At 44.5% G+C, this 11,501-nt stretch overlaps 1 protein-coding gene across 1 annotated transcript; it reads right to left on the minus strand.

Moving 5' to 3' along the window:
- Window positions 1-740: 740 nt before the first annotated feature.
- Window positions 741-1,511, minus strand: LOC124668456 (protein LATERAL ORGAN BOUNDARIES-like). The gene has a single exon (XM_047205591.1). It carries the CDS (start codon window positions 1,509-1,511, stop codon window positions 741-743), a length of 771 nt encoding a protein of 256 aa, XP_047061547.1.
- Between the last annotated feature and the right edge of the window lie 9,990 nt (window positions 1,512-11,501).

An 11,501-nucleotide genomic window follows, 5' to 3' on the forward strand; every position in this document is an offset into this window, starting at 1 on the left:
CCATAAACAAAACTGTTTTAATCTTCCTCCCTTACTATTAAGCATCTCAAGATGATATATCTGGAGCATATATGCAAGCATAGGCCATTGGTGCCTATGACATATGATATCAGATGCAGATCGTCTAGCCTTTAATTAGACCCAGTTAGCCTAAACCAGCTTATATGCATGCAAGCATGATCTTTTTCACAAATCAATGTGCTGGATGCATTATTCATATGGCCGCCTAAAGGTGCGTGTGGTTCTTTTCTGGTGAGCGAGCATGCTACGCGTACTAATGACTGATTGACTGATGCATGGATCCTGCGAAACCGATCGATTAATCATGAAAAGAGGCGAGATCAAGCTAGATCTCGATTCGATTACATATAGTATTCCAAAGTCACCCAAAGTATGGTTTGCACAACATGCAAAAGGGGACACTGAAATATATAATTCATGTTGGCTATATATAGATAGATTCATAGATAGATTGCTTCTTAGCTCTTAATTAACCTGAGAATGAGCTAGCTCGATCCCATGCATCGATCTCCTCGAAGCTTCCTTCCTTCAAGATTAAGGCCAAAGCCCATGTCTTTCTCTCCACATCTTAAAGTGTAGGATTAATCGACATGCACTGCACAAGACAATAACGAAGAAGAGAAAACACATGAAGCGCACACACACGCAACACATGAAGCATGACTGCAATGCAACATTAAGGCCAGCCAAACCACTTACTGTTGGTTGGGCGAGTCGGTTCACATGCTGCTGTCTCCTCCCTCCTTGTGATGATCCATCCCAATGCTCTCTGATCCTGAGGTGGTGGTGGTGGCGCTAATGGCGTTCACCGCCCAATTAGCCATGGAGGCGTATGGGATCTGCACGGGCGCGACGTCAGCGCCGATGCTGCCACCGACGTTGTTGCTGTTCCGCATATTGTAGTAGCAACCGGCGGCAGGAGGTGGCTGCGACACCATCGCGTCGACCAGCCCGAGCCTCCGGAGGCCGCCACCGCCGTACATGCTCGCGGCGAGCTGGCTGGGGCATGGCATTGCAGCGGCTGCGAGCCTGGCGCTGGTGGGGGCGCCGGCGGTGACAACGGGCAGCGCGGTGGGGATGGCGCCGAGCTCGCCGCAGGCGTAGCGGAGGAGCTCTGTGTGCGCGGCGTCGAGCTCCTTCTGGAGGCGGTGTACCTGGCGCTGGAGCACGGAGATGGCGCCGACGCAGCCGTAGACGGGATCCTTGACGCGGGCCTCTGCCTCGTAGGCGAGCGAGCTCACGGCGTCCTCCCTCTGGTGCGGCGGCAGCTCGTTGAGCAGCTTGGTCACGTTGCTGGCCCCGAACACCTTGTGGACGTTGGCAAACTTCTGCGGTTCCTCGGGCGGGAAGTAGGGCGCGAACACGCAGCCGGGGAGGCACTTGCGCCGCAGGAACTTGCACGCCGCGCACGGCGCCCCCGCCCCAGGTGTCGTCGGCGCCGCGACCACCACAGAGACTGCGGAGTTGCCGGTGCTGGACGGGGATGCCATTGCCTTGTCGGCGATCTGTATATGCGAATCCAAGAGAGCTGTCAAATGGTTAGTCATTTCCCAAGAAAAACATGCATTTCTTCCGATACTACTTCTAGGGTTAGGGTTTTCTTGGAGCGAGGATCGCTCTGGGAAGGCAGTAGGAGGAGATTAGGGTTTGGGAGCTAAGGTATTCTGATCTGATCTTTTTTAAGCTTTGGATGCAAGAAATGGGGAAAATAGTTCTATCCTATTCGTTTTTTCAACTTCAGAACAAGGAGGCACAGAAAAACTGTAGATTCATAGCAGTGGGAATGATTTGACATATGACTGATACAAAATCAAAATGCATGGAGAGCCTGATCCACTCTATGAATGCACATGGCGTGCATGTATATATGATGATATGGCACAAGAAGCACAAATTTCCATGTGAAAACAACATGATGTTTTGCTCAAATCTCAAGAAGCATGGACAATATATTAGTAGCAATAAAAGGACCAGCCTGCAAAGACTTCCTTTCTTCTCAAATTTCTCTCAGGTGCATCTAGCGAGCTAGCGAAAGACCCTGCTCATCCTTACCTCTTTGGGGTCAGCTAGCAGAGAGGATGGTATAGATCTGATGAAGAAGGGGCAAAGAAAATAATTGGGAGAATTTCTCTCCCCTTGTTGCCTCTTGTTTCTTCCAACAAGATCCACTGCTATTCAACAAGATCGCAATATGGAAAAGAAGGAGATAAAATATGGGTGGAAAAACAGGCAAACAAACAAGAGATGAGTAGTTCTTGTCCCCTTGGCAGTGGATCAAAGAATTGTAGGAGGAGCTAGCACATGATCAGGCAGGACAACTATTGTCTCTGGTGGTAGCGATCTGTGGGAGGGAGATATAGAGAGCAGCTTCTGCTCCTACTACAACTGCAGCAAGGGAAAGGTGAGGTTTGTGTAGGCTGTAGACAAGAAAATATGAAAAAGAAAGCCAGTATTGAGCAAGGAGGCGAGATAGTTGAAAGAATAATATGGAGGCGTTGCCAAAAGGAGAGAGAGAGAGAAAGAGAGGAGAGGAGAGAGAGGGTAAACAGATAAATAAGGACAAATTGGGATTAATGGCAGTACAAGCAAAAGTGTGAGGGTGACATTGCCACTACTCGTAAGAATATCTACAACAGTGCCTCCCCACCTCATCATCACCATTCACAAATAGTTGCTACGTACTGGGTACGACTAGCCGAAGTGGGCATATATACACATTCGTTTCTACATGTATATATACATATATACATTTACGGATCTGGAAAATATAGAGGAATAATTAGCCATAGTTCTCCCGCCGCACACTAATATCCGGAATGTTCTTTTTAAAATGCAACTTGTATTCATGTATTCGATCGCTAGCGGCACATGTTGCTTTGTAGTTATATAGGCCCGATAAGAACCAACGGAAAAACATTATATATATGCATAATACATCTAAGCTTTCAGGGTGCATTCTCGAAAAATAAACCAGGAAAAAAATCAAATATTAAGGCAATAGACCATTATCATTAATGTTCACGCTCTGCTTAAAATAGAAACAACTAATTGATCATCAATGCAACGTTTAAGAGTAATCATGCCCTCTCATGCATGAGTAAGCTTAATTAATCATAAATAATACAGTGCTTTGCCTAAGCAAAGCAGAAGTACAATCATAAGGAAGCCGACGACGTATGTGGACACTAACGGGCCGGGTGTGCGATTGCTGCTGTTAACTAATTATACTTCTTTATTTATTGCTTCCAATCTCATAATCAAAAGCGTGGCGGTATAATTGGCAATCATTAGTGAGGAACCCATCAGAAACAAGTTAGGTTATTGGCATCAATTGTCATGCTCCATTTACGCCTAGGGAATTAGTGAGCTTCTTACTAATCAGGTCTAGCTAGCTAGCTAACCCCTAGAGATGTTCTCCGGTTAATGATTGATTTTGGAGCCAAGCTGCATCAGTGTACAGCCTGTAACAAAATCAAACATTGTACATGTATACGTTAAACAAAATAGTTGAATTTGCATAGCAGAAATTACTAAGTACAAGGCTTTATTTATTTAAGCCATTTGTAGATATTCAGATGTTTTCATGTAGCTGTGTTTTTCTTAATCGAGCAGCAAACAGCTACATCGTTGCATTACGATATGAAGACATGATAAGACAACCACCAGTAACATACTTTATTTTACTTAAATCTAACTGTTGAAACATGATAATAGCTTATCTGAAAACTTCTTGTCCATATAGCAATAGCACCTAAGAATAAGCATATCATACCACAGTTAAGCAACCATAAGCTAAAATAGCAGGGAAAAACACATTGCACTTAAGTTTCATGGACTGCACGTTACATCTCATTCGTCCAAAAGGTAATTCTTACATTGTGAGTGAAATCCATATTCTAATATACGAGGAACCCTTATATTTTGATTCTAATTTAGATCATCACTTCCATCAATAAAACATGATTTATATGCCTCAAAACGTACACAATTGTGAGTTTCTTCCAAATGTGAATCCAACTGTGTATTTTTGTGGCACATAAGTCAAGTTTCTTGGTCCAGTTGATGATCAAATTTATACTCAAAGTACATGGAAACTACCTACAACAAACACAGGCAGTATACATTTGTTGTATCACATCATTCGAAGTCAAAGTTGCTTCGCCCATAAATTTTGAGTAACTTGGAATGAAGATTATATATTAAATAAATCGTCCGGAGCAACTCATCCAGACTTTCAATATCTTAAGGATAGACTTCTGGTCGCCATACGCTACTGTGTGGATCCAGGCAAACACATCTCCCAACAGATTGTTGGTTGCTGATTTCTTTTACTTTCCAGATCGATGGCGAAAACACAACATAATTGATAAAATAATCCAGGCACATATGGCCCTCGATGATGGCTACATGCTGTTGCCAGATATTGGCTTAAGATTTTGTCATTTACAGAGGTTTGTGGCCAAAGGTTACACGTAATTAGAATCATGATCAGCACACCATCTCAACAACATCGTAATTACTACTTGCCGCAAACTTTACAAATCCAAAAAGATGTTAAAAGTAGCCATAGTCCAGTCTGGCCAACAATCATACATATCACCGGAAACATTCAAGTGATCAGTGTTGATATACCTCCTCGAGAGTCTGCTTTCAGAGAGAAAAATGGTGAAATGTATATATCTTCATATATGGTTAATCAAGTTAATCCACCTCCGGCACTAACTGAAAGTATACACCAACTAGTTCAGCGGTTTCATGAGGGGGCACGGCGTGGATGACGAGGTTGTGGCTTTGTATGGTCGTCTCTGCCTTGTTGAGTTGAGTTGTATGGGTGTTGGCTTCGGTCGCTATGGCGACTTGGTCATCGACTCATTCTCGGGACATGCATGGTGCTATCTCTGTTGTATGGTTTTCGGACAGTTTTCTTTATAAATTGTCCAACTCTTCTTTCACTTAATCAGTCAATTGTATTGCTATGTTCGAAATAAACAAAAGTAATGTTTCTCTAGAAAGAAAAGTAATGTCTTGTTTGAGCCAGCAGTAGCACTACATATATAGTTAGGTCAAAGAATAGTCAGGTCAATTTGAGTGGTCAACAAATCAAACGTGGGAATGTTTCTCTAGAAAGAAGGACCACGGTCTCCGAGAAGCCAAGAACAGACAAGTATAGATCCACACCACTAAGCTACACCTTACCTGGCAACAGTACCAGCAAAGCCTAAGGAGGCTGGCTACAGCACTGGGATATTTAAAAAGGCCTTTAGTTTATTGACACAACACAATGATGCCTCATGACACACAAGACGTGATGTGCATCAAATGAAAAAGGGCTAAATTCTGCCGTGAAATCGCATAAGCAAGAGATCTGATATCGTCTCTCCTGGAAGCCATTCAAGCAAGCAAGAGATCTGATATAGGATTCATGTTAATTCATAGTAGTATATATGATTTGATTAAGAAGATGCGGCGTAAGCAGCCACGAGATCTTCCTAAGATCCCCCGGCAAGAACACAAGATCTCATCCATCCGCAAGCCACTTGTTTTCTTTCTTTCCTAGTACACCAACATTAATCCGATCCTAAAATCCACCGGCCATCAAATCGTTGGACTAATGCCGACGAGCTACCACTGAGCTCGGTCAGCTAGGGCTAGCTTAGCCCCTGCAGTCCTGCACTTTTGTGCCTGGATGCATGCATGGCGTGGCGCAGCCTTTCCCAGGTTCACGACCTACCTAGTATCTACCATGACTGTCCCTTTGCGCTGCAAGCTAGCCTGCAACCCTCCCTCGCAACTTTGCATCCAAGTGCTAGCTAAAACCCACACTAGGCTGGCCACCAGCAGCAAAATCACTAATCTTTCAGTGGAACCAGCCATGTACAGGCATTTTTGGGGTGGTTAGCTCTTCCCTAAGATAGATTCTCTCTCGGGGGAACAGAAACTTCAGCTTTTTTTAGTGCCAAAAGGACAAGTGCATGAGTAGTTTAAGCGGGCCATGCATGCACGCCCAATGTTTTGAGAGCTACTAGCTAGGTTGAGCAGGAATGGCTAGCGAGGCTGCAGCCGCCTGACTACCACCGACCGGAGCCGGGCCCTGGCCCCTGGGTAACCAAGACTGATACCTAGAGGTAGATGAAGCTCAAGTGACAGAGAAGTGGCTAGAGAGGAAAACGCTCAAGGTGAAATAAACGCCACCTAGCTAGGTAGTGGGCATAAGTTAGCTCATCACCGCGGCCCATTTTGAACATCAAATGTGTCTGTTTTGGTCTATTTTGATGAAAACACTAACAGAAAATCAGCTGTGCCGACCTCTTTGTCATTTTGGGTCGGGCAGCGGCCCGGCACATTTTGGTCCACGTTGCCCTTCTACCTCTTGTTTCTCCATTGTCACCCAATTGGCTCATATAAATGGAAAAGAATAATGTTGCAATCAAATTAAATTAAATAAATTATTTCAAATAGTGTGAAACAAAATAAACAACATAGTCCAACAAATAAACAACATAGTTCACATAGGAGAACAAACAAAATGAATGAGATGAGATGACTACTAGTCTCCTGCCAATGTCCACTGGTACTCAATCAAATTTGTTTGAAGTCGATTGTGGGTATGACGATCATAGATCTCATGATGCACATGGAGGAACTCAAACGTTGCTGGCCCAGGCCACGGCGCAATCAAATCGCCATGAAATTGTCACCCTTGGTTAAGGATACCTTCGTCATGCTCATTCTCAACGATCATGGTGTGCATGATTACACAAGCAGTCATCACCTCCCACATGGTCCCAACGCTCCATGTTCTAGCAGGGTGCCGAACAATAGCCCACCAAGATTGAAGCACCTCAAATGCATTCTGTAAGCATCTTGTGGTTTTACAAACCTCTTCTTCTCTTCTTCAGGAGCACAGATTGTTTTCACAAGTGTGAACTAGTTAGGATAGATGCCATCTTCTAGATAGTAGACCTTGTTGTATGCTTGGACATTGATCTCATGGTGAACAACTGGAGCATTGCCTTCCGCAAGCCTAGAGAATATCTAGGAGCGCTGGAACACGTTGATGTCATTGTGAGAATATGCCATGCCAAAAAAAATAGTGACAAATCCATATATCTTGTGATGCAGTAGCTTCAACAACGACATGTCATGCAAAGAGACAGTTGTTTCACTCTCAATGCATGCAATCTATGATTTCAATCATTTCCGGAAACCTCGTTGATCGACAACAGCCAAGAAGTGTCGTCAACATTTGGCTCCCTCAAGTAAATATCATTGAACGCCTCAATCACGGCTTTTGCAAAACTTTTATGTCAAGTCAAGTCATTTGGTCTCCTTTATTCGCAAGTACTCATCAACAAGATCACCAGCAACTCCATATGCAAACATGTGAATAGCTGCAAAACATTTTTGGTATAAGGTAAAGCTAAGATTATAGGCGGCATCAGGCATGCATCTGAAGTATGAGTCGTGGTCCCTCATGCCTTCCATAATCGTAAAGAACAACTTCGTTGACATCTAATAGCAGCACTAGAATATGTGCTTCAAATAGATTGGATTGGTAGAATGGAAGTAGTCTCTGTAGAGTCTCAATTGCGCTTGATATTGCCCCACACGCCTTCAGTGCCAGAGCTTTGAAGGCGAGGAACCAACCCAACCTTTTTAAGGGGCATTGGCGGCGGCCATTTCCTCGCACATGCCATTGCTATTGTCCTAGCCCTCACCACCTGCCTTCTCCTGACCTACGCCATGGGAAAAAGCTGGCCCTTCTGCAAGACGAAGCACGGCAGCAGAGCCAGCTCCTCGCGTGGTGGCAAGAAGCCGCAGCAGCGCCGCTACGTCCCGGTGGAGTGCCATGGTCAAATGCCAGCCTACCAGGTGTCGGTCCCTCGTGTGTGAGATCCGGCGGTCACCGGTTCATACTGCTATCGAACATGCGCGATGATCCAGCGTTCACCCTCAACCATACAATTGGATCACGTTCGGGACATGGGAGTTCGAACCGCACCACTTAGTGGGATACCTCAAAGACGTCGAGTTTAACAGGGAACTCGTGACCGGCCTCACCAACGACGACGAGAACGAAACCGATGAGGGCGAAGTCCAAGACTTTGTCGAGGGCGAAGACAACGACCACGGCGACGAGCACGGTGCACAACGGTGGCGATCGTGGGCTCTGAAGCATCAACTGCGACATCACACGAGGCCGAGGCACATAGAGCATGTGCCATTGCCTTAGTGGGATGACCAAAATGCATCCATCTGCTGGAGATCGCGATGACGAGTGAAGCATGGTAGTATACCTAGGCATGCGAAGCGCGCGTAGCCGTTGCCTTCTCCGGTGGTGTGGGATCCATGGCCTGAGCCGATAGCTTTGGCTCCCCTTCCTCCTCCTCCTCCTCCGCCGTCGGTATACAGTATGCCGCCGCCAGTGATGGACTGGCCATGGGAGATTCCAGAGATCGCCAACCTCAACGGCAACAACTAGACGCCCAGTAGGCATTGCTCCGTCGTTGCTCCGTTTTAGATTTTCCTATGCTTTTTCTTTTGTTTAAGCTATATCAACTATGTATTTCTATTAATGAAAATTATTTTAAAAAATACGTCGGGCCGCTGGGCAAATAGGTGCAAACGGTCAATCGTGGCTTGAAGATCAATTTCACATACACTACCCGATGCAAATAAACGCAAATAGACGTGTGCGGTTACTTTTGGTGACCAAAATGCATCCAGCTGCTGGAGATCGCTTAAAGATTGAAAGATGGTAGTGGTGCGTATGGGTAGGCAAAGCAAGAATACTACCGAGACTGGTCAGCAGCAGATGGGTCCTCACAGTACAGAGGCAAGGTTGCACTGCACTGTGGGAGGGCACAGTACCTTTGAATTCTGGTCACATGCAAGGGGTGGAACCTTGGAGGGGTCGTGGTGCCACGGGCGTGCATGGAACACGTACTTTGTCGATAGAGAATCGCTGTCATGTTTGGCCATTGGTGGGGTGGGGCTGGGGGTGGGGCTACCCAGCTGTTTTTATCAGCGCTGTGCTTCCGCCTCTCAAACCCTCTTCCCGATCACAGGATCAACATCTGTTTTGCTTGTGTGGGTGCAAACATGCAGAGATAATAGTTACCAAATATAGAATCACTGACCTGCGCCTGCAGAGTCCCACGTTGATTGTCCAAGCACATGACCGTGTTTCTGGTCTGATTGGGGCTGCCTCTGGCCGATCATCCTGGCAATGACATGATCATCTGACGCAGTTTTTCATAATTAAACATTTACCCTTGGCTGCATCTGGCCTCTGTGTGTGTGGAGCCGGGGCTATTCCCGTCAATCAAAAGTTCTGTATTGGCTTATCACAGGTCGAGATTAGGTGACCATATCAACAAAAAAGGATATATTCAAAGACCTCGTGTACGTGCAGTTTAATTGCTAACAAGGAAACAAAAGAATGTAGATTTGCACTGAGCCCACCACGCGCATCTTCATGTGCCCGCTCTAAGCTGATGATTGTGTTTTTAATCGTCCATATTGCATTGTAAGCCCTCATATTTTTCCATCCTCCAAATGGACCATTAATTGGTGGAATGCATGGCAATCAAGTCCAATATCAATCCTTCTCCTTTTTTTTCTTTTTTTTTCAATACAGTTTGCAACTCATCATAGGTATCCTTCTCCTTTTTCAGCAAACTGAACTTGCTCCCATAGACATTAATTGGAGGAGTACATAGTGTCCCAGAATACATGATGAAGTGTGTATCGATGCATTCGCCTCGACTGTAAATTCCCTTGAAAGTATTTTGGTTTGCTCTAAATCATAATCACCATGGCACAGTGCATACCCTTGGTAGCCATACAAGGATAAATTATTGCACCTTTCAGTGATCTAGCAACCATGTGATTGGTTAGCTTTGGGGCCAGGCGCTATGATAGGCTCATGTTATACTTGAGGGGATAAAATAAAGTGATAGCGAAAGGACATGGCTTTGATAATTAAGATTGTTTGGCAGAATCTGCTAACCAGTACAGCCCCATAGATATCATACTCAAAAAAGTGTAGCAAAGCAAAGGTTTCCTGAGACATCCAATTGGTTCCTTCATGGAAACATCCAGGCAAAGATGTGTGTAGGCAGTAGCCGCGCGGCTACACTTGACAGCATATCTGATCACAATATATAAAGGTAGAGATCCATTGAGATAGGAGAATCTACATGAAAGCTTAGAAGGTTTTAACGGCACTGCTAGCTAATCTGCAAAAGGCTCTTGGGCGAGTGGAAGGGGCGCACTAGCATATCGGCTATGGAACGAACAATAGAGATATTGATTCCGCTGGGTTCCTTTATTTCATTCGTCCGTACAAGGGTTGTGGGCTAGATGGAAGCTACCAACGTGCAAAAGTAACACCTAGCTATCTCGCTCTAGCTTGTATTTGACATTCTCTATTCGATCATTCTTCCTAATTTTCACTTTGTAGGAATATTCCATTTCTCTAATTACCATTTCCAATTGTATCATGCAAGCTGCACGATACATTTCTTAAAGTTGTAGGCAGAACAGTGCTAGTTTCAGGGTAGCAATTTGTGACCGAGACTTCATGGGGAAAGGCTAAATGCAATGGACGTGCAAAAGAGATGATACTAGCCTTTCTGCAGTTAGTTCCTTTTCTATTTTTGGAAACACTGATAAGTTCATAGGACATATTCTATCAAATAAAAAATCAACAAGGACTTTAAAAGGAAAAGGCGCAGGAATTTAAGCATCAAATGCAGTGCTTTCGTGGGGGGTCTTTCTGCAAGAATGAGAATCATTAGTAGTTTTTACTCTTATATTGATTGGTTGAATATTGATTTGATCTTTTTTTATAGAGCATGATATCAACATAATATAGAGCAGCACCATATTTGCATTGTTTTCTGAGGAGCAAGACTTGATTAGACTGTGTACCTGTCAGCCTGAAAGTTGTAATGTTGCGGGATCAAGTTCTGGAACACTCAAACTAACCAACAATAGCCCTTAAAATACCGGTGGTGGGCATACCAGCGACCGGCAATCAACACTGCATTGGAAACCAATAGAGGCATCTTCAAATGAAACTTAGGTGAATCCCAATGAGGCTTTGACTCTAGACAAAGACTCTGCATGAACCATACCAAATGTGAGCACATTTAGAGAAACATAGTTCAGAAATATATTGGGGAAAATAACCTCTTAAGGACAAGACAGTTGACATGATATATGACAAGGTTCACCTTTAATGAGGTCCAGGTAAACATACACAGCCTTTTCCATCTAAAGCTGAGGCCTGTGTTGACTCCTTTTTTTCAGCACTCGGCTCTTCCAAAATGTTTGTCAGTACGAAATTGTTACATAGTGCTATCAAATTCCCACAACACGGCAATTAAAATCTCAGGTTATCTTCCACCAAATCAAGCTTACTCTAAGAACCATCACTCTTTGTGCCAAGGGCAAGATTGTTGAACTATTATATA

This window comes from Lolium rigidum, chromosome 6 (assembly GCF_022539505.1).
Source record: "Lolium rigidum isolate FL_2022 chromosome 6, APGP_CSIRO_Lrig_0.1, whole genome shotgun sequence".
Taxonomy (NCBI): Eukaryota; Viridiplantae; Streptophyta; class Magnoliopsida; order Poales; family Poaceae; genus Lolium; species Lolium rigidum.